The sequence below is a fragment of the Cottoperca gobio genome, chromosome 5, assembly GCF_900634415.1.
Source record: "Cottoperca gobio chromosome 5, fCotGob3.1, whole genome shotgun sequence".
Lineage (NCBI taxonomy): Eukaryota > Metazoa > Chordata > Actinopteri > Perciformes > Bovichtidae > Cottoperca > Cottoperca gobio.
This window is the reverse complement of record NC_041359.1, coordinates 14114786-14138559: the sequence shown is the minus strand read 5'-3', so window position 1 is coordinate 14138559 and position 23774 is coordinate 14114786. Positions and strand designations below refer to the sequence as shown.

Sequence of the window (23774 nt, the reverse complement as noted above, 5' to 3'; positions counted from 1 at the left end):
GACTGCAGTATTCTTTGGGAATACGTGCTATCAATGGTCCCACTTCTGACACCTGTTGTGTTACTAACCCAGTCCAGCTCATGTCATTCTTCGATATAGATGAAGTGATTTAATTCATCCCTAAGGCAAACAGTCACAATATTTTCATGTTTTGAAGAGCTTCCCAGAACACATATAATATCCTCTCTGAGAAAATATCTGTTCAGGATCAGAAGTTCAGTCCTGGGCACATAAAAAAAACATCAATAAGTAGAAGTGATCATTATGTCTGAAGAAATCTGTTCAACACACAGAAATCAATGTGATCATGTGAAAACTCACCTCCTGGAAAACATGCCTCATCTCTCAAGCTCAAGTATTACACAGAGGTTCTCTGGAGCTTTAACTCTGTAGTGTTCCCTCCCCTGCATGTTGTCTCACCGCTCCTAAAACCTCCACTCCTTCTTACCGACAGTGTTCTCAGATTCCAGAAATTCTGTGAAGATGACAGATCGGCTAGCTGCTCAGACGCATGCCCACAAACGTAATGTGTCTCTCTGGTATTCACAGCTACAGTATTTAAATTAAATCACAGTCTTTGGTATTCTGGTTCCAGGTCATACACTTCCTAAACGTTTGTGAGGTTGGTGGCGATTAACCATGCCATATGCACATTATTACTCACAGTTTACTTTTTGGACTGGTCCATCCTGACAGGTAGGTTTGTAGGTAAGAGTAACATACACTGCACCTGACTTCTGAAGGGGTTAGGTCAAATCACAGTAGTTTCGTTTTTTTTCTTTGGAAATACCTTTGGCAGCAAATGTGTTAGTGAATCATGATCCTGTTATCTGTGATCTGTGTGACCGCCCAGTTTGTAATCAGTTCATTATCTTGTTCCAGTACTATTATGTAGAAAATAGTGCGAACATACTTCAGCAAAGTAAATAATGAATGCCACAAAACGGTGCGTGATTAAAGGTTCAATGTGTAATTCCAAGCCACCTGCTCCAAAGACATTTGAAAGGCAGTATTTCACCTCTAAACTTGGTCCATACAATCTCTAATGCATATTTAGCATTCTTTATATTGTGTATTGCATTTACTCCTGTGTAATGCCTGTCTGTCAGTCGGTGGGCAAGAATACCAAAGAACACACCTGTCTTGTAATCTTCATGTGGAGCTGATCCATCTGTGTTTACTGGGGCACTAATGTTAACCGGGGCTGTCGTCCATGTAACACTATGTTAGCTTGTTTGTTGGCCTAAATCCAAAGTGGCAGGAACTAGAAGATTACACACATATTCTGTGGTCAACAGGTTGGTGGTTCGATCCCCGGCCCCTGCCAGTCAAAGTGTCCTTGGGCAAAATACTGAACCTCAAATTGCTCACGATGGCATGGTCAAGTGTGTGTGTGAATGTTTATCACTACTGAAAAGTATGTGTAGTATTGTATGGTAGCCTCTGACTCTGAATGAAGGTCTGTGAATCTGTTGTAAAGCACTTTGAGTTGTTGCAAAGATTGGAAAAGCGCTGTATGAATGTTGTCTTCGCTATCACATTTACTTCTTCTCCCTCTGGTCTGAGGGTTCACTAGTCGCCTCAAGAGGAGAACGAGTGGACTGGATGAAGCGCAGGTAGTCAGTTAGACTGCTAATTTCACAACACAATAACACAATACATAGACGTCTTTGACATGACATCAGCACTGTTACCTCTACACATTCTGATTATAATGTTAGTTAATTGTTTGAATTCATTTAATTTAATTTGAATGACAAAAATTGCCACACCCTTTTACAACCATAGGGTAATGTCAGAGGTGTGCACTGGCGCTGTGTTACACAGAAAGCACTTAATACAAAACAAAACAGGCTTTACACAGAGTTAGTCCTTTAACCCTTGTGCAGTCTTAACATTCTGTATACTCCCCTTGTCCTAAGAATGAAAAATGACTCGCCTCCACTAAACCTCTTAAATAAAGCAGCTTCATTGAATTTTCAACCCAAAATCTATTTTGCATGAAGAAACAACCTGTAATTAACCACACACTTTAAAAATGTCTTAGATTGCCCCTTTTCACATTGCAAAAAGACTACATTTTATTAGTGGACAGCACACTAGGGTGGGGATGGCCTAGTGGTCTGGTGGTACGCCTTCCAAACCATTGTGCCCCTGAGCGAGGTACTTAACCCTGAGTTGCTCCAGGAGACTGTCCCTGTAGTTAGTTCACTGCAAGTCACTCTGGATAAGAGCGTCTGCTAAATGACCTGTAATGTATTGTAACTTGTTATAATGGTTTTCTTTACTAAAGTAGAGGAATATTATTATCATTTCATTTTCTAGATAGTAATTATGTAGCCTAAGAAAGTAAAAGAAATGTGCAAACAGAAACAACAGAAGTGAAATTCTTATATACTGTACAATAACAATTTAACCGCAAAGTAGTCGTTTTTCAAGAATTTAAAACCTTAGGTCGTGAGTGGGTAATGATGCACCTTCCCAAATAAGTTGTTGTTTTTCTGAGATCAATCAGTGGCAGGAATAATCCTTTTGTTTTGTGTGTGTGTGTGTGAGTGTGTGTGTGTGTGTGTGTGTGTGTGTGTGTGTGTGTGTGCGTGTGTGTGTGTGTGTGTGTGTGTGTGTGTGTGTGTGTGTGTGTGTTTCTGTCTGTCTGTCTAAATCTGTGTTTTTTTGCGGTGTATAACTGACTGTGACTGTAATTTTAACTGCCGGGTCAATAATGAGCCTAAGACAACCTGTGTACCCTGGTGGTGTACAGCTCCCATGAAATTATAAACAACATCACTTTTTCTCATTTTGGGCTCACTTTAGGAAAGGTCATCAAATTTCAAGTTTTTTCTCTGCTGCTAAACAGGGGTCATTTCTTACCCTAAGACAACACAAGGGTTAAATACAGGAATGCTCTTCAGTAAAGTTCACGTCAACAATCTGTGGATTGCTTTTTTAATAAGTAAGCACAGATATATACATAATACAAAAAAAAACATAATCACAATCATACATTAAGCACAGCAAGTAATATGTATATGACAGAATCCCTCATGTAACACATTACAGACAGCCACCACAATGACACAGTGCCCTGCATACCCTGTAGCACGGTAGGGTGGATATTGGGTCAGAAAGAAAAAAGAATAGAATCATTTAAAGAGGTATTTCCTTCTCAGTTGTCTTATTTCTTCATGTGCGCTTTCTGTTACACTCTAATTAAGAGGTTTTCCATCTTTTCTGTTTGTGGCTCAATCCTTTTTTCGCAGGTGGGTGTATAGCACTCCACTGACCATGAGGAGAGGGACACACAGCCACGCCAGGATGAAACAGTAGCCAAAGCGCCCTTTGCTCAGATCTCTGGATTCACTTAAGATCTCCTTTCTGTGGAAGGTGAAGATGAGGCAAGCAGCAAAGGTTGTGAAACCTGCAGGAGTAACACATTAAAACGTTTTAGTTCAAATTGTCTCATCACAGTCATACATTTCATGGTATGCATATATGGTACTATACAGGGAGCAAGGGGGAAGCCTTTGTACATTTTAAATAAAAAACGTTTTTAAAAAGTTTTGCTCGAAAGGGATACGACTGGCCTTGTTCTACATTGTTCTTCTTGTCAACAAATGCCACAAAAAGATCAAAACCAACAATGCGTAAGTCCACCTCTCCGTTCCTTCTGACTTCCCTAAAATGTCTGTGGCACTCAGCCTCAAGCCCATTGGTTCCTACTGAGATCAAAATCTTTAGAAATGGGCCACAAATATATAGTTTCAACAGAATTATTCCACTCTCTTAACAACTATAAAAAACAAAAGCCACAGTAAAGTTGTCACTGTCACAGGAGATGAATAGCTTTAACAGTCCTTGAAAGTGTAAAAAACATAAATAGCTGTCACGTTGTTGTTTTTTATGACAATATTTACGTGGCTCATGTATATGAGACTGTACCTGCAAAAGCCTGACAGAAGCCTGTTAAGTAGAAGAGTCCTCCTTTGGACATGGTGAACATCTGACCGAGAAAAATCAGGAAGGAGATGGAGGAGAAGACCACAGAGAGGACCATGAGGGCCTGGACAGACTGCAGCCAGTCTGGGAGAGCAGGTCAGAGAATGAGTGTATGGCAGTTACTCACAAGTAAAATACAATGAAGAATTTGACCAGTAAATAAACAAACCAGCATGCACATACAGTATATGCAGGCCAGCACGCAGATCAAAACTTTGAAAAGATTTACCGCTTTCATTGGTAGCAGCACACAACCAGGTCTTTGTGGCATTATCATGGAAGCAGTTATACCAGAGGTCTGTGATTTCTAAATCATCCCATATCCACCAGGACTGCAGAAAGAAAGAAAGAAAGAAAGAAAGAAAGAAAGAAAGAAAGAAAGAAAGAAAGAAAGAAAGAAAGAAAGAACTCAGTTTTGGATCAGGTTTCTCAGAATGGCACTAAACCACAGTTAGTATTAGTTGATGTGCAGCATTGTTGTGTTTGTTTTATTCACATCATACAGGGAGTAACAGTGACATCTACTGTAAGAGGAGAGACAGCATGAGTTGAGGCATCAGTGTACATGTGTCTCACCTTCTCCAGAGTGGCGATAAATAGCATGGCTAAGGTCACCAAATGCAGCAGGGTCAGGAATATGAGCAGGAAGACCATGGCTGCTTGGAGATGAGAGAGTCTGGTATTCTGTGTACAAACAACCTTGTGATGTTATTATGATTATAGGATTGCGTCTGTAAAATACATTTGTGTTAAAGGAGTCATATGATGCTCATTTTCAGGTTCCTGCTTGTAGAACATGTTTATTTGCTTTAATGTTCAAACAACACATTATTTTTCTCATACTGTTCGTCTGAATATACCTGTATTCACCCTTTGTCTGAAACATTATGTTTTAGCGCCCGTTTTCGGTTCTTCTGCATCCGCACTCTCGGCATCTCTGCACCGTCAGAGAGTGATGCAGGAATGAGTCCTAACTTCCTGGTTGTGTTACAAAGATACGTCATCCCTGCACCACTCTATTGCAGGAAGCCGGGGAATGACTGTAACGGCACAGAAACTGCGCGTTCTACCTATACAGTATATGTATAGTTGTGACATCACAAGTTTACTTTTAAAGGCACCATTTCTGAGTACGGGCTATGTGCATTTCCCTGTGGATTAAGCGCTTTGATACTTTCACAGTATTTATACAGCATCTAGACCTGCTTTATAATTTTAAAAAAGGGAGATCTCACTTTACACTTTACAACATGGGACCTTTAATATTGGTGGTTCTACATAGAACCAAACAGCTCTATGGTCCATGTCATTTAAAATGGTCCACATATTTCTAAAGGCAGTGGCCAGAAACAGTGGACCCTCTGTCTCAACATCTGCACTGACAATCTCTGCCCATTTACCAGGCCACAAGCATGACAGACATACAAGGGGGGGTTCCCTCTGTGTCCAGAGCCGGTCCAGTCTCTGAAGAATACAGCTCCCTGTAACCGTTGTAAACAAGCATGTAATCTGAAGCTAATCTACCAACGGTCTGACATACTTTTTTTTAAATCCTACAGTAATAAATACCGACTGTATAAAGGATGACAATCTGTCATTACACAGAAGAAACTACAAAGCACACAATAAACAATGTTAATGATGAATAATTATTATTATCTTTTTACATTTGCGAAAGATATTGCGATAATATAATTTATGGTGGATTATTTTGGCCACGATAATCGCGTAGTGAAAATCGAATATCGTGACAGCTCTAATTCAAACCAAAGAAAGCTATTGTGAAAAGGCATTTAAGTCAAATGGCAACAGCTCTGAATAAGCGTGATGAGTGACTCAAGAACAAATGGGGAATCACATTATTAAGCAAGACCTTTTTGTTTCAGTTCCCTTAGATGCAGATAAAACTACCCACTAAAATAAATAAAGGCATAATTTACATTTTGGCCTACTTATGTACAGTATAAACTAAATAAAAGAATTGTCCTAAAACATAAATATAGTGTTAAGTGCTGTTTTTCTACTACATTTTTAATATAAATAATATTTAATAATGCCCTCTCTTTATATTTGGATGGGTTAAATGCAGACATCTAATTGCACTGTGTCTGTGCTGTAGTACAATGTGTGACGATAAAAAGAGATTTCAAATCCTCCTTTCCATTCCCTTTAAGGAACACTGCAGAGGTTGTACTATCCCCTGCTGGCAGCTGCCTGTCCTCATTGACGAAGTTTCCTATTACACCACAATGTATTTCTCATGTATTTTCTCCCTTGCTCCTCATGTTCCTGTTCTCCCTCCGGCTCTGCCAGTGAACCTCCTCCAGACATGTATAACTGAGCTTGCGAGCCTCTCTCTGGGCACAATGTTTTTGGAGTTCTGTTTCAATAATGATTCAACTCATCGTTCCTCTTCCTCATCAGGGAAATAGCAGTGTCCATATGATCCGGTCGAAGGCACTGGCCGAGAAAACAGAGATTTATGGGCACAAATCAAAATGGAAAAAGGTTAATCTTGATTTAAGATACAGAATAAGTAAAAACTATTTAACTCAATAGAGCACCATGAAACTGTCCCTAGTTATACTTACATTAAGACTATTATTGGTTTTATTACAATTTAGTGCTCATTTACATACATTTCCAGAACAGAAATCTGAACACTGGTTCAAAATTCTTGTTTCATTTTGTGACATATTGAGTCAAAGGTTTTATAGATAATTTTGATATCTCTTTGAAGACATGTTCCCCATGGTTTTAGGAATAAAATATGTAAAAATTAGACAGTGAAATGTACATGAACAACCCCCCTGTTAAAACCTTTCAGAATATCAGATAGGAATGAAAACTGTTGTCTGGCTCAGAGTATGAACCAAATCAACAAAAACAAGCCTTCCAAATACGTACTACCTGTAAAATGCAATACATTTTGCCAGACAACGACAGAGAATCGGGTACAAAAAAACTGTAGCTAACTCAACATGGAAACTTCACCAGTTTATTATTATTTAATTAAGCCAATATTCTTTTGGGATTTCAAGTCTCTGAAATGTATGTTTAAATATACAAAAGAGCTCCATGCGAACTTTTGGTGAAATTGGAAGAAACTACAGTTGGCAAATAGACAAAGTGTAGACAACTAACACTTAATGTCTAATTTTGGATGTTTTCTGTCCACTACAAAGAATACAGTTATGGAAATCAATAGTACAAATTCTCAAATGACAAGTACATGAAACAACTATGTTTGTGCCAGTCGTGTCCTTTGCCTAAGAGTAAAAAATCTGTGCGAGCTGTAAACGTCTTTTTGTAGGAAGTATCTCTTTCCGCCAATCACTTCTTCTTCACAAGCATATACATAAGAATCTGACAAATCCACACACTTACACTGGGCTTGAACCGTTCACTGGGACTTCTCCTATTCATTCGTGTTGGGTATTTTTCAGGTTCATCATGGAGTGGCTCAGTTTTCTGACACAGTGGCCTTCGAACCTATCATATCTTGAAGCTGTCCTGATGGGCTCTGCTGGACGCTGAATCCTCTTCATACTGTCACTCGAGAGCTGAAGCGCTCAGAATGCGGGCACCCCAGATGCGAGTTTTTCTGGGGGAGAAAAGCATCTCAGATTTTCAAGTTTTTTTTTCACACAAGTTAAGCTCCAAGTGTTTTGGCAGAATAGCAAGTTACTTACTCTAGAAGATGGTAGTTCTCCTGGTGCGCTAGTTTTTATTTATGCTAGTCCTCTTCTTCCAAAATAGCCCCCGTCCTTGAGGAATCTCTTCTCATAGGAGACGGAAGTTTGATCATATTGTGGGTGTTGGTTCTGTTGCTTTATCATCAAGTCTTGTTTCTGTCCTGTCCATCTAAATCGTTTCTCTTCTCTTTGGAGATTTGCCTGAATAGTTTTATTTATTAATGTCTTCCACGCTGCGAAAAAAAAACATTTTTTTGAAGGATAATTTCAATACTAAATTTATTCAATGTTTTTCGTTTTGTATCATTGGGTAATTACCTTTTCAAAAAAAAATCAGGTCTTTCTGAGTTATCGTGTCTGTTGGCGAGAGAGGTTTGTTCTATAGAAATATCGAGATCCCAGGTAAAGATTAGAGAAAAGAAAAGAGCCAATACTCTTGAATCATTATAATAGTCAAAGCTGCTGAACACTACTTCTTAAAATTGGGTGATTTATTATCTGGCCGTTGTTTATCACTGTAGAGGTTTGTTCACAAACCCTGCACATAAAAAAAGAGAGCTAAAGTGCATGCAAAACATGTGACCAAGATAATAAAACTATCCTGTGCTAGTGGAAATTACTACTGCGAATTATAGAAACAGAACATTTTTCATTAAAGTTCATTCCTGTATTGGCACACAGCAAAGTTGTTTGTGTAAATGGCAAAGTCCAATGTTTAAAATATGATACTGTATGCTTGGTCCAAAGCCAACTTATTATATTGGCTTAAGTCAAGATGATCCATGTACCTTTTCTTATCCCCAAATTGGTTTCCATTGTTAGTAAACCATCCATAAAGGGTGAGTTTTTAATCAAACACATTTGCTCTGCAGTGGCATTTCTTGGCCATGATGTCCTCATGTTGATCAAGAGGACTGAAAACTCTTGAACTCTGCGGAACCCCCCATGCTTCCCAGTCCAGGAGGGAAGCAGCATGTGGGATGGGGATTGGGTAATGCTCAGGCTCAAAATGGTGATGTCTTTGATAAACAGATCTGAGCGATCTTTCAGCCGATGAGACACATCTGGTACATGAGTACCTTCAACCCTCCCTGTGTCATGACGGGGATTTAAGCATCAGCAAAAAGGAATCCTGACTCCCTGTCTAATGAGTCGACAACTGGGCCGTTAGACCAGTGGATCACTGCCGTTGCAGGTGGGCAGTCCTGTCCATGTGAGGCTGCAGAGAGTCAGAGACAGTTGTAACATTTTGCTAGATACTTATACGGGAATGATAAATTCAGTTATACAAATAATTCTGGAAGACCACTGAGGACTATTGGTCACTCAACCAATCATTCAAGTAACTGTAAGCAAAGTGGGTAGTATTAATATTCACAACAAAATCCATAAAGGTTTTTGAGGTGTTCGCCCCCTCTTGAACTTTCAGGAAATTGAATTACAAATAACTTGGAGTTTAATTCCAAATGGAAATTTATACTAAGATTTTAGCAAAAAATTTGATTTCATTTGCCTCGTTTAGTTGATTATTCATATATTGTCGTTTATATAGTTATTCTTATAGGTTAACCCTATGTCCGGGTTACTGTTCATTATCCAGCCTAGTGCGGTTTGGAACATGGTGGTCCGTATTTTAATTATGAGACGCCTATGTTCTGTCTTTTGTCCTTAAGTCCCACATGTAATGAGGTTTCGTTCGAAAAGAAGAAAAAAAGAAAAGAACTTGAAAAGTTAAAAGACACGACCTGCTCACCTGTAGCTGCCATGAATCATCACTGTCTCTAAATCTAACAGAAGGAACTGGTCTTCATTTCCCCGACACCGTTCTTCCCTTCCTTGAACAACGTTTTCCCCCAAAACAACGGACCTGCATGTTCTGCCAAACAACAACTTAATTGAAACGTGGATTGAACGAAATGAAATCGTTGTTTATATCCGTGACAGAATGAGATAAACCCGGCGTGTAATATTTACACAAGGTTTCTATTAAACCAATTCTACATCCATTCTAGGGGCTCTGTGAGGCTGTACTTAGGCCCACAGTGGTGCTTTTGAGCTAATGCTAATCAGCATGCTAATATGTTCACAGAATGAATGATGCTAACATACTTAATACTAGCAGTAGATATCTTTGCCAGTTCACACCATCTTATTTTAGTGTGTTGCTATGCAACATTTGCTATCTAGCCACTAAACCCCAAGTAAAGATGGGGGCTGATGTAATCTGTCATTAGTTTGCAATATATTTTGTCATAAATCAAAGTATTTCAGGCTGATGATGTGCTAGATGAAAATTTAATGTATCCCAAAAGTGACAACATGTCATCCTTAGGGGTTGCAATGTCTGCAAACCAATTCATTGGCAATTAACTCCAAAGACATTTCCTTGAGAAACACAAATGTCCAACCTCATGGTGGTGATAAGGGGAAAGGTTAGTGAACTCAACAAAGTCATTAAGATTCATCCCTCGGGAAACTGGAATGTCTGTAACTAAATGTTTGTGCCAATCCATCTTGTAGATTTGAGAATAATTTCAGTCGACAAAGTGATGGATTGCCACCTACATTGCCAACCTAAGCCCCACCCCTAGCATAGCTAGATTGTGCTGTCAGATTTAGTATAGCCATGGCCACCACATATTTAAATATTTTATAATTGATATATTTAGTCCTTCCCCCCAATAATATACAGCCAATTTAATTTATGTTTTCATTCATACGTCTTGTTTCATCAATTTCATATACTGCATTCAGAAAAAAAGATGTTTATCATTTTTCGTTCTTAACATCAAGAAGCATTCATCATTTGAAAGAACAGACACACTGAATGCTTTGCACCCGGTTTAACTATGTATGGACTAAAAGGATGTGTTACATCTAAGATTTTACAACTCATGCCAGTAAAAGACAACCCTGAGGAGTACGTAAAGGGCGTATGTCAAGTTTTCATAAACAGTTAAAGATGTAACCTGTTTTTAGAAAGAACTCACGACACAAATGTTTTTTTGTTTTTGCCTCTTAGACTGGTTGGTGCTGGGGTTTTGGCTAAACCTTATCTAGGGTTTATTATTTATTAGCATTTCAACTTAACACAAGCGTAATGGCTGCAGGTGTGTGCTGGTTTCGGGGCATAGGAGGTGACTCCACCGTATGTCTGAGGCCTGTTGCGCATGACGTTCTCTTGAATGGACCTTTGATCGGATATGTAGACCGTGACCCCCGGGAAGCCGCATTGTGCAAATCGGCATTATTAGCACCGTCTGTCAATTTGTCGTCGCAATGGGCAATTACCTGGGTATGCACAATGTTCCTTCAGCCTGTAATTGACAAGGATATTCAGCAAGTGGTTTACACACAATTTAACTCTTAATTTTCCTTTCCTCCTTATTTTTCCTCAATTATATATGCAAGTTATTGCATCATTACCTCGATACAAGCAATGAATAATGATGAATACGTCACAAGTAAAACCCATAAAATTAATATTGTAGAAGTAGTTTCTGTGTTTAATAATTGTTTTTTATTATATTATTGTTATAAGTATTACTCTCAAAAAAATTAATACTCAGTAAAGTACAAGTTCCTGTAAGGATACTGATGTACTCCACTCTAACCCATATGAGGAAGTGTTTGTGTAAAACCATAAAAATATATTTGCATACTTGGCCAGCCTTTTGGCAATTGTTGCTGATGAATCTGTGCTGACAGGAGGTTCTCCTCAGCAGGCGGGCTGGTGTGGGACTGTAACGCTTGCCTTTGGCCCCCAGTTGGCTTTTTCTGGCCACCTAGATCCAGTTCGGAGGTGGTATTCGAGTAGAAGGGACGTACGGTCTAAACATAAGTCCTCAAATCTCCAACTGCCCTTCCTCTCCCTTCTCCTGGCCCTTTGCACACGTATCGGGTTAAGGCGATAGTCCTGGACCAGCTGCTTATCTGGCTGACCTTTTCAGAAGATAGGAAGCACGCCGGACCGCCTTCTGTACCTCGTGGATCTGTTGAAGGCCGCTGGTCCTGCATTTATTAGTCTCTCCTTCTCTCTCGTCCCACTGCTTGACGCTCCTTCTCACAATGGAGGAACCTTCTGGGGAGGACATATTCACCGGCAGGAACATGCATTCTCATCAGGCTCTGCTCATAAGAGTTTGACATGCCTGCCGATCTTTGGGAATACGTGCTAAATCATGTCTCCCTCTGACGAGACCTGTTGTGTTACTAACCCAGTCCAGCTCATGTCTTCTTTCGATATAGATGAGTGATTTAATTCATCCCTAAGGCAAACCGTCACAATATTTTTCATGTTTTTAAGAAGCTTCCCAAACACTATAATATCCTCTCGGAAAATATCTGGTTCAGATCAGAAGTTTTCAGTCCTGGGCACATAAAGAAACATCAATAAGTAAATTGATCAATTTGTCTGAAAAATCTGTTCAACACACAGAACGCAATGGTCATGTGCAAACTCACCTCCTGGAAAACATGCCTCATCTCTCACGCTCAAGTATTACACAGAGGTTCTCTGGACTTTAAACTCTTTAGTGTTCCCTCCCCTGCCTGTTGCTCAACCCGCTCCTAAAACCACCTCCCCTCCCTTCTTACCGACAGTGTTGCTCTAGATTCCCAAATTCTGTGAAGATGACAGATCGGCTAGCTGCTCAGACGCCTGCCCACAAACGTATGGTGTCTCTCTGGAGTCACAGCTACAGTAATTCTAAATTAAATCACCGTCCTTTGTTATTCCTGGTTCCAGGTCATACACCTCCTAACGTTTGTGATGTGGTGGCGATTAACCATGCCATATGCACATTATATACTCACCGTTTTATTTTTGGACTGGTCCACTCTTACGGTAGGTTTGTAGTAAGTAACATCCCTGCACCTGATTCTGAAGGGTTAGGTCAAATCACAGTAGTTTCGTTTTTTTTTCTTTGGAAATACCTTGGCAGCAATTGTTAGTGAATCAGGAGCCTGTGCTGTATCTGTGTGACCGCCCAGTTTGTAATCATTTCATTATCTTGTTCCAGTACTATTATGTAAAAATATTGCGAACATACTTCAGCAAAGTAAATAATTATTCCACAAAACGGTGCGTGATTAAAATGTTCAATGTGTAATTCCAACACCTCTCCAAAGACTTTGAAAAGGCAGTATTTCACCTCTAAACTTGGTCCAGACAATCGCTAATGCAATTTAGCATCTTGTATATTGTGTCAATTGCCTTTACTCCTGTGGAAGCCTGTCTGTCAGTACAGGGGGTTTGGGCCAGATACCAAAGACAACACCTGTCTTGTACTCTTCATGTGGAGCTGATCATCTGTGTTTTACTGGGGGCACTAATGTTAAAACCGTGGCTGTCGCCAGGTAACACTAGGTAGCTTGTTTGTTGGCCTAAATCCAAAGTGGCAGGAACTAGAAGATTACACACATATGCTGTGGCAACAGTGGTGGTTTCGCTCCCCGCCCCTGCCATCCAATTGTCTTGGGCAAAATAACTGAACCTCAAATTGCTGGCTCAGATGGCATGGTCAAGGTGTGTTGTGAAGTTGATCACTACTGAAAAGTATGTGTAAGTAATTGTATGGTAGCCTCTGACTCTGAATGAGGTCTGTGAATCTTTTTAAAGCACTTTGAGTTGTTGGCAACGATTGGGAAAAAGCCTCTGTATGAATGTTGTCTTCGCTATCACATTTACTTTCTTCTTTACTCTTCTCCCTCTGGTCCCTGAGGGTTCACGGTCGCCTCAAGAGGAAAAACGAGTGGACTGGATGAAGCGCATGGAGTCAGTTTAGACTGCTATAGTTCACAACACATAACACATACATAACGTCTTGACATGCCTGACACTCAGCACTGTTCCCCTGCTACACATTCTGATTATAATGTTAGTTAATTTTTTGAATTCATTGAATTTAATTTGAATGCAACAATTGCCACAAACCCTTTTACAACCATAGGGTAATGTAGAGTTTGCACGCTGGCGCTGTGTTTTACACCAGAAAGCACTTAATACAAAACAAACAGCTTACACAGATTAGTCCTTTATTTAACCCTTGTGCAGTCTTAAACATTCTGTATACTCCCTTGTCCTAAGAATGAAAATGCTCGCCTCCACTAAACTCTAAATAAAGCAGACTTCAACATTGGAATTCAATCAACTGCCAAATCTATTTTGCATGAAGAACAAACCTGTAATTAACCACACAAACACTTTCAAAATGTCTTAGTTGGCCCTTTTCACATGCAAAAAGGACTAACATTTATTAGTGGGACAGCACACTAGTGTGGGGAATATGGCCTATTGTTCTGGTGGTACGCCTTCCAAACCATTGTGCCCCTGCCGTAGGTACTTAGCCCTGATTTTGCTCCAGATACGGTCCCTGTTATTTGTTCACTGCAGTCCTCTGGATAATAGCGTCTGCTAACTGACACCGTAATGTATTGTACTTGTTATAATGGTTTTCTTTACTAAAGTAGAGACATATTATTACATTTCATTTTTCTAGATAGTAATTATGTCGCCTAAGACATGTAAAAGAAATGTGAAACAGAACCAACAGAAGTGAAATCTTATATACTTACAATCACAATTTACCGCAAAGTAGTCGTTTTTTTCAAGAATTTAAAACCTTAGGTCGTGAGTGGGTTGATCACCTTCCCAAATAAGTTGTTGTTTTTCTGGGATCAATCCGTGGCAGAACATCCTTTTGTTTGTGTTTGTGTTGTGTGTGTGTGGGTGTGTGTGTTGTGTGTGTGGTGTGTTGTGCGTGTTGTGTGTGTGTGTGTGTGTGGTGTGTGTGTGTGTGTGTTTTCTGTCTGTCTGTCTAAATCTGTGTTTTTTTTGCTGTATAACTGACTGTGACTGTATTTTTAACTGCCGGGTCAATAATGAGCCCTAAGACAAAACCTGTGTTACCCTGTGGTGTACAGCTCCCATTAAATTAATAAACAACTCACTTTTTCTCATTTTTGGGGCTCACTTTAGAAAAGGTTCATCAAATTTCAGTTTTTTTTTCTCTGCTGTCTAAACAGGGTCATTTCTTACCTAAGACAACACAAGGGTTAAAATACAGGAATCTTTCAGAAAGTTCACGTCAACATCTGTGGATTGGCTTTTTATAATTAAGCCACAGATATATACATAAGCAACAAAAAACATAATCACAATCATACATTAAGCACAGCAATTAATATGTATATGTAACATAATCCCTCATGTTACACATTACAGACACCCCACAATGACACAGTTCCCTGCATACCCTGTAGCACGTATGGTGGATATTGGGGTCAGAAAGAAAAAAGAATAGAATCATTTAAAGAGGTAATTTCCTCTCAGTTGTCTTATTTCTTCATGTGCGCTTTCCGTCTCAGCTCTACTTAGAGTTTTCCATCTTTTCTGTGGTTGTGGCTCAATCCTTTTTCGCAGGTGGGTGTATAGCACTCCACTGACCAGAGGAGAGGGACCCAGCCCCGCCAGGTGAAAATTAGGCCAAACGCCCTTTGCTCAGATCTCTGTTCACTTAGATCTCCTTTCTGTGGAAGTGAAATAGGCAAGCAGAAATGTTGTTGAAACCTGCAGGAGTACCACATTAAAACGTTTTGTTCAAATTGTCTCATCACTTCATAACATTTCATGGTATGCATATATGTACTCTAACAGGAGCAAGGGGGAGCCTTTGGTACCTTTCCACGTTACTATTGCTTTCTTAGACATCATTCCAGCCACCTAGTTTAGATTTAATACCGTAGATGAGAGCCAACACTTAAAACATTATTGATATTTAAGTATTGATGAAAAAACATCTGGGCATTAAAGAAGAACAACATTACTAAAAGTTATGCCTCTGATTCACAGACAGAATAATAAAAGTCTAAGGTCAAAAATCCATACAAAGGATTAGTGTGTAGTCGATAAAAATCTGTCGTATTTTTAGATCATGTAGCCATCATAATAAAACTTTTTAGACTTTTGACTGTTTACAAAGCAGTGAGCCTTGGATTTTGGGAAATAAATTCCCTTTCTTGTAGACATATATAAAATAGGACAGGTTTTGTCAACAAGCATCTGCTATAACCACTGTGATACTTGCATTATAGCGGTCTTTAGTTTGTCTATGTTTACTGTATCGGTCCTTATCAAATTAATCATAATTAAATAATAAACACCTGGGCATTTCCTCTGGTGTAGAATATTGTAGTAAACCTGCTCCCTTACTTTATCAGGGACAGGCATGTTCTTGTAGGCTTCAGGGTCATCTTCATCATATCGCACTGTCTTCTTTGCCTTTGGCATCTTTATTTTCCTAAGTGGTAAAAGAAACAGAGACAGAGATTAATAATAATACTAATTTACATTTATTTATAAAGCATTTTTACAAAACAGTTACAAAGTGCCTTTACTCACATATCAATACACAGGTAAAAAATACATGTATGTATAGATGTATGTATGTATGTATGTATGTATGTATGTATGTATGTATGTATGTATGTATGTATGTATACACATATACATACACATATGCATGATACATAGACAACAATTAACGCCACACAACCAAAATAAACAAAGGAAAACAGAGATTATTTATTTTAAAAATGGCTAACCTATACAAATTAGTTTTCATCGCGATTCAGAAAATGTTAAACGATATATATATAAACGGAATAAGTTCCTGTAGGTATTGTAAACAGCTATCTGTTAATGACCATACACAAAACAGTGTATGAGGCTAAATTCAACGTTAGCAGCATAACAGTAACATTAAAACATGCAAACGAGCAGACTCTGATTTTAGCTAACTTTAGCCAAACTCACCTTTTTTTCTCGAACCATGGTGAATTTTTACTTGTTTGCTACACGTTAGCAAACAAAACTGGATGTTAAAATGATAACTAAACAACACGTTTCAACGTCAGTGCTGATATCTGGAGATTAACACTAAAGAAAACTGTAATAAATATCCAGTTGAGATGTATCGACACATCTCCACTCTGGTTACCATGTGCTTCCGTGATTTCTTCTTCTACTTTACTTTAGATGGCGGTCTACACAGCGTGAAATGTGCATACCGCCTCCTACTGTACTGGAGGGTCAAGCATCATTTTTATTTAGTAGAGTTTGAGTTTTAAATGATTTAAGTTAGGTTTGTTAATTAAAATCAAACCAATTACACGCTAATAACAATGAAGATAAAATATATATATGTAATCATAATCTCCTATTTTACTCCCATTGATTGCTTCCTATCTTCCTCAATACTCCAGTCCCTTGTCATTTCTACTACCCCGTCTGTCTCTCACATTTCTTAGAATACTGAGGTCAGAGGTTTAAGCAGACATTCAAACCCTGCAAATAATGTTAAAGATACAATTAAAGAGCTGCTGTATTTCTTTATTTTTCCACATTAGTTGTTTGTCCTAGATTTTGTCTGTATTATGATTTGAAAGATTTTTTTATCCGCTCTTCCTAGGATTGGAATTAACATCTGCAATTGTTGTATTTATTCATCTGTGTGTTTCTATGTGCAATATTTCACTTCAGAGACTATGTGTCTAAAACGTATTGGTATTGGCTTTTATAATAACTCACTTTTAAATCAAAAGGTGTAAACTGTACTTCAAGTCCAACAAATCCCAGAAATACAATACTGAGGACATGAACTCTGTGTCTTCACTGTTAGCTAAAGGCCTGTTTGTTTCTTTCTACATTGAACCCAAAACATCATCACATGCTCAACGTTTTCCTTTAAAACCATTTATTATATTTATCATATTCTTTGTCATGATATACTGTATAATATTGCATTAAGCCTGTATCCAACACAAATGTACATGTGTTGCCACTTGTTGGAGGTTTAATAAAATCATAGTTATTCTAAATTTCAATCAAAAGGTCCTTATTTTTCTGTGACAGTCGTCCAGTGGTTAAAACAGTTGATACTATTCATGGTGAGCATAATTAACAGAGCAAGGACATCAAATCAAATTAACAGATACAATTGATATACATATATATATATATATATACATACAGTAACAATGGCTTTATTCTCAGAGTCGTAGCCGGTTCAAATCCCCGTATGGACTAAGTACGTATTGTGGACTGGTACCTGGAGAGGTGTCAGTTTGCCTCATGGGCACTGCCGAGTTGCCCTTGAGCAAGGCACCGCACACTGCTCCTTTGGCGTTGTATATATAATAGATATATTTAATAGCTGCCCACTGCTCTTAATATTTGGATGGGTTAAATGCAGACTCTAAATTTCACTGTGTGCTGTGCTGTGTACATGTGTGACGATAAAAAGAAGATTTCAAATCCTCCATTTCCATTCCCTTTAAGTAACACTGCAGAGGTTGTAACTATCCACTGCTGGCAGCTGCCTGTCCTCAGTGACAGAAGTTGCTATTACACAATGTATTTCTCATGTATTTTCTCCCTTGCTCCTCATTCCTGTTCTCCCTCCGGCTCTGCCAGTGACCTCCTCCAGAATGTATAACTTGAGCTGCGAGGCCTCTCTCTGGGCACAATGTTTTTTGGAGTTCTGTTCAATAATGATTTCAACTCATCGTTCCTCTTCCTCATCAGGGAAATAGCAGGTGTCATATGATCCGGGTCGAAGCACTGCCGAGAAAACAAGAGATTTATGGCACCAAATAAATTGAGAAAAAGGTTAATCAGTGATTTAAGATTACAGAATAGAGTAAACTATTTAACTAATAGATGTCACCATGAAACTTCCCTAGTTAATTACTTACATTAAGACTATTATTGTTTGTATTACAAGTTAGTGCTCATTTACATACATTTCCAGAACAGAAATCTGAACACTGGTTCAAAATTCTTGTTTCATTTTGTTGACATATTAGAGTCAAAGGTTTTATAGATAATTTTGGATATCTCTTTGAAGACATTTTCCCCATGTTTTTAGGAATAAAATATGTAATAAATGAGACAGTGAATGATACATGAACAACCCCCACTGTAAAAACCTTCAGAATACAGATAGGAATGAAACGTGTTGCATGGCTCAGAGTATGAAAACAAAACAGCCTTCCAAAATACGTACTGTAAAATGTCATACATTTTGCAAGACACGACAGGAGAATAGGGTAAAAAAAACTGTAGCTACATCAACATGAAACTTCACCAGTTGATTATTTACATTAAGCCAAATATTCTTTTGGGATTCAAGTTCTCTGAAATGTATGTTTAAATATACAAAAGAGGCTCAATGCTAACTTTTGGTGAAATTGGAAAAGAAAACTACAGTTGCAAATAGACAAAGTGTAGACAAATAAACACTTAAATGTCTATTTTGGATGTTTTCTGTCCACTACAAAGAATACATGTTATGGAAGCAAAATAGTACAAATTCTCAAAATTGACAAGTACATGAAAACAACTATGTTTGTGCACGTAGTGTCTTGCCTTAAAGAGTAAAATCTTTGCGAGCTGTAAACGTCTTTTTGTAGGAAGTATCTCTTCCGCCATCACTTCTTCTTCACAAGCATATACATAAGAAATATGACAAATCCACACACTTACACTGGCCTTGAACCTTGGCACTGGGACTCCTATGTCATTCGTGTTGGGTAGTTTCAGGTTCATCATGGAGTGGCTCAGTTCTGACACAGTGGCCTTCGAACCTATCTTGAGCTGTCCTGATGGGCTCTGCTGACGCTGAATCCTCTTCATAATGTCACTCAGAGAGCTGAAGCTCTCAGAATGCGGCACCCTCAGGATGATAGGTTTCTGTGGGTAGAGAAATGCATCTCAGATTTCATAGTTTTTTCACAAGTTTAACTCAAGTGTTTTGGCAGAATAGCAAGTTACTTACTCTAGAAGATGGTATGTTCGCCACTGGTGCGCTAGTTTTATTTATGCTAGTCTCTTCTTCCAAAATAGCCCCCGTCCTTGAGGAATCTCTTCTCATAGGAGACGGAAGTTTGATCATATTGTGTGTTGGTTCTGTTGCTTTATCATCAAGTCTTGTTTCTGTCCTGTCATCTAAATAGTTTCTCTTCTCTTTGGAGAGTTGCCTGGAAATAGTTTTATTTATTATGTCTTCCACTCTGCAGGAAAAAAAAACATTTTTGTAATGATATTTCAATACTAATTTATTCAATGTGTTTCGTTTTGTATCATTGGGGAATTACCTTTTCATTCTTTCTGAAGTTATCGGGTCTGTTGGCGAGAGAGGTTTGTTCCTATAGAAATAATCGAGATCCCAGGGAAAGATTAGCAGAGAAAGAAAAGAGCCAATACTCTTGATCAGTATAATGTCAAAGCTGGCTGTAACAAGACTTACTTAAAATTGGATGATTTATCTGGCACGTTGTTTATCACTGTAGAGGTGTTTTCAAACACCCTGTCACATAAAAAAAGAGAGCTATAAAGTCATGCAAACAACATGTAACACAAGATAATAAAACTATCCTGTGCTAGTGGAAATTACTGCGAATGATAAGAAACAGAAAACATTTTTCAGTGAAAGTTCAATTCCTGTATTGCAAACAGCAAAGTTGTATTTGTGTAAATGGCAAAGTCAATTTTAAATATGCATACTGTATGCTTGGTCCAAAGACAACTTATATTGATTAAGTCAAGATGATCCATGTACCTTTTCTTATCCACAAATTGGTTTCCATTGTTAGTAAAACCATCCATAAAGGGTGAGTTTTTATCAAACAGCATTTTGCTCTGCAGTGGCATTTCCTTGGCCATGATGTCCTCATGTTGATCAAGAGGACTGAACTCTTTACTCTGGATGACCCCCATGGCTTCCCAGTCCAGGAGGGAATCAGCAGGTGGTGATGGAGGATTGGTAATCTCAGGCTCAAAATGGTGATGTCTTTGATAAACGAGATCTGAGCGATCTTTCAGCCGATGAGACACATCTGGTACATGAGTACCTTCAACCCTCCATGTGTCAGGGACGGGGAGTGAAGCAGCAAAAAGGATCCTGAACTCCCTGTCGAATGAGTCGACAACTGGGCCGCTTAGAACAGTGATCAGCTGCCGGTGCAGGTGGGCGTCTGTCCATGTGAGGCTGCAGAGAGCAGAGACAGTTTGTAACATTGCTAGATACTTATAAAGGGAATGAGTAATGTCAGTTCAAATTAGGATTCTGGAAGACCACTGAGGACTATGTTGTCACTCAAACCAATCATTCAATTAAACTGTAAGCCAAAGTGGTAGTATTAATATATCAAAACAAAATCCATAAAGGTTTTGAGGTTTCGCCCATCGTTTGAACATTTCAGGATTGAATTAAGAAATAACTTTGAGTTTATCCAAATGATAAATTATACTACAGGATTTTATTCAAAAAATTTGATTTCATTGCCTACGTTTAGTTATTATTCATATTATTGTCTTTTTATATAGTTTCTTATAGTTACCCTATGTCCTGTTACTGTTCATATATCAGCCTAGTGAGGTTGGAACATGGTGTCCTTATTTTATTATGATGACGCATATGTTCTGTCTTTTGTCCTTAAGTCACACACTGTAAATGAGGATTTCGAAAAAGAAAGAAAAAAAGAAAAGAAATTGAAAGAGTTAAAAGACATGACTGCTCACCTGTAGCTGCCATGAATCACTGTCTCTAAATCTAACAGAAGGAACTTGTCTTTCATTTCCCCGACCACCGTTCTTCCCGTCCTTGAACAGAAGGTTTTCCCTCCAAGAACACGGACCTGCATGTTCTGCCAAACAACAAGCTTAAATTGAAACTTGAGATTGAACTGAAATGAAATTCGTTGTTTATCCGTGACAGAATGAGATAAACCGGCGTGTAATATGTTACACAAGGTTTCTATGTAAACAAGAGTCTACATCCATGCTAGGGGCTCTGTGAGGCTGTACTTAGGCACAGTGGTGCTTTGAGCTAATGCTAACATCAGCATGCTAATATGCTCACAATGATGATGCTAACATACTTATAAATAGCAGGTAGATAATCTTTGCCATGTTCACCATCTTAGTTTAGTGTGTTAGCATGCTAACATTTGCTAGCTAGCACTAAACCCAAAGTACAGATGGGGCTGATGTAATCTGTCATTAGTTTTGCAGATATTTTGTCATAAATCAAAGTATTTCAGCTGATGATGGTGCTAGATGAAAAGTTAATGGATCACCAAAGTGACAACATGTCATCCTGAGGGGTTGCAATGTCTGCACCAAATTCATTGGCAATTAATCCAAAGACATTTCCTTGAGAAACACAAATGTCAACCTCATGGTGGTGATAGAGGGAAAGGTTAGGGAATCAACAAAGTCATTAAGATTCATCCTCTGGAAAACATGAATGTCTGTACTAAAGTTTGTGCCAATCCATCTTGTAGATGTTGAGATATTTCAGTCTGGACCAAAGTGATGGATTGACCAACCTACATTGCCAACCCTAGAGCCACACCCCTAGCATAGCTAAGAATTGTGCGTCAGATTATTATAGCCATGGCACACCAGCATATTTAATATTTTATAATTGATATAGTTAGTCTTCCCCCCAATAATAGACAGCATTTAAGTTATGTTCAGTCATAAGTCTATGTTCATCAATTTCATATACTGCATTCAGAAAAAAAGATTGTTTATCATTTTTCGTTCTTAACATCAAGCAGAGCATTTCATCATTTGAAAGAAACAGACAACACTGAATGCTGTGCAACCGGTTTAACTATGTATGGCTAAAAGTATGTGTTACATTCCTAAGATGTTACAACAAGCATGCCAAAGTAAAAGGACACCTCTGAGAGTACGTAATATGGAGTATGTCAAGTTTTCAATAAACACAGTTAAAGATGTAACCTGTTTAGAAAGAATCTCACGACACAATGTGTTGCTCTCTTAGACTGGTGGTGCTGGGTTTTGGCTAAACCTTATCTAGGGTTTATTTATTAGCATGTCAAACTTACACAAGCGGATGGCTGCTAGGTGTGTGCTGGTTCGCAGGAGGTGACTCACCGGATGTCTGAGCCTGTTGAGCATGAAGTTCTCTTGAATGGACCTTTGATTCAGGATGATGTAGACAGGGACACCCCGGGAAGCAGCATTGTGCAAATCGGCAATTATAGCACCGTCTGTCAATTTGTCTGTCGCAATGGCAATTACCTGGGTAGTGCACAAAAATGTTCCTTAGCCTGTAATTGACAGGATTATTCAGAAAGTGGTTTACACACAATGGAACTCTTAATTTCCTCCTTATTTTTCTCAAATTATATAATGCAAGTTATTGAATCATTAACCTCGATACAGCAATGGAAGAAGTGATGAAATACTTCACAAAAGTAAAACCCATAAAATGTAATATTGTAGAAGTAGTTTCTGTGTTATAATTGTATTATTATTATATTATTGTTATAAGTATTAACTCTCAAAAAAATTAAATACTCAAGTAAAGTACAAGTTCCTGTAAGGAGTACTGATGTACTCCATCTCTACCCATATGAGGAAATGTGTTGTGTAAAACCATAAAAATCATATTTGCATACTTGGCCAGCCTTTTGCAAGTGTTGTCTGATGATCTGTCTGACAGGAGGTTCTCCCTCAGCAGGAGGGCTGGTGTGGACTGTAACGCTTGCCTTTGGCCCCCAGTGGCTTTTTTCTGGCCAGCCTAGATCCAGGTTCGGAGGTGGTATGTCTGAGTAGGAAGGGAAGTAGGTAGAACAGAAGTCCTCCATCTCCAAACTGCCTTCCTCTCCATTCTCCTGTCTTTGCACACGTATCGGGTTAAGGCGATAGTCCTGGGACCAGCTGCTTATCTGGCTGACCTCTTCAGAAGAGAGGAAGCAGCCGGACCGCTCTGTCTCGATGGAGCTGTTGAAGGCCTCTGGTCCTGCATTTATTAGTCTCTCCACTGCTTGACGCTCCTTCTCACAATGGAGGAACTCTGGGGAGGACTCATTCACCGGCAGGAACACTGCATTCTCATCAAGGCTCTGCTCATAAGAGTTTGACATGACTGCAGTATTCTTTGGGAATACGTGCTATCAATGGTCCCACTTCTGACACCTGTTGTGTTACTAACCCAGTCCAGCTCATGTCATTCTTCGATATAGATGAAGTGATTTAATTCATCC

At 38.8% G+C, this 23774-nt stretch overlaps 2 protein-coding genes across 2 annotated transcripts; both read right to left on the bottom strand.

Annotated features, from left to right (window-relative positions):
* Nucleotides 1-2988: 2988 nt before the first annotated feature.
* On the bottom strand, nt 2989-5399 carry LOC115008517 (epithelial membrane protein 3-like). The gene is made up of 4 exons (XM_029432177.1): nt 4573-5399; nt 4226-4328; nt 3940-4080; nt 2989-3418 (listed from the first exon to the last, which is right to left on the bottom strand). The coding sequence occupies exons 1-4, from the start codon at nt 4648-4650 to the stop codon at nt 3243-3245; spliced, it is 498 nt and encodes a 165-aa protein (XP_029288037.1). The 5' UTR covers nt 4651-5399; the 3' UTR covers nt 2989-3242.
* Nucleotides 5400-17933: 12534 nt separating this feature from the next.
* Nucleotides 17934-23654, bottom strand: LOC115008936 (protein FAM83A-like). Its single transcript, XM_029432847.1, has 7 exons — nt 23187-23654; nt 22660-22806; nt 21274-21398; nt 20312-20740; nt 19529-19730; nt 19237-19443; nt 17934-18312 (listed from the first exon to the last, which is right to left on the bottom strand). The coding sequence occupies exons 1-7, from the start codon at nt 23652-23654 to the stop codon at nt 18136-18138; spliced, it is 1755 nt and encodes a 584-aa protein (XP_029288707.1). The 3' UTR covers nt 17934-18135.
* Between the last annotated feature and the right edge of the window lie 120 nt (nt 23655-23774).

Bases quoted from the DNA above. Each gene is read 5' to 3' on its own strand.
- LOC115008517 (XM_029432177.1), bottom strand. From the start codon at position 4,650: ATGGTCTTCCTGCTCATATTCCTGACCCTGCTGCATTTGGTGACCTTA. The intron at 4,329-4,572 runs GTGAGACACATG...TTCTTTCTGCAG, and splicing joins TTATCGCCACTCTGGAGAAG to TCCTGGTGGATATGGGATGA. The intron at 4,081-4,225 runs GTAAATCTTTTC...CTGCTCTCCCAG, and splicing joins TGCTGCTACCAATGAAAGCG to ACTGGCTGCAGTCTGTCCAG.
- LOC115008936 (XM_029432847.1), bottom strand. From the start codon at position 23,654: ATGTCAAACTCTTATGAGCAGAGCCTTGATGAGAATGCAGTGTTCCTG. The intron at 21,399-22,659 runs GTGAGTCACCTC...GTTGTTTGGCAG, and splicing joins TCAACAGGCTCAGACATCCG to AACATGCAGGTCCGTGTTCT. The intron at 19,444-19,528 runs GTAAGTAACTTG...CTCTACCCACAG, and splicing joins CGAACATACCATCTTCTAGA to AAACCTATCATCCTGAGGGT.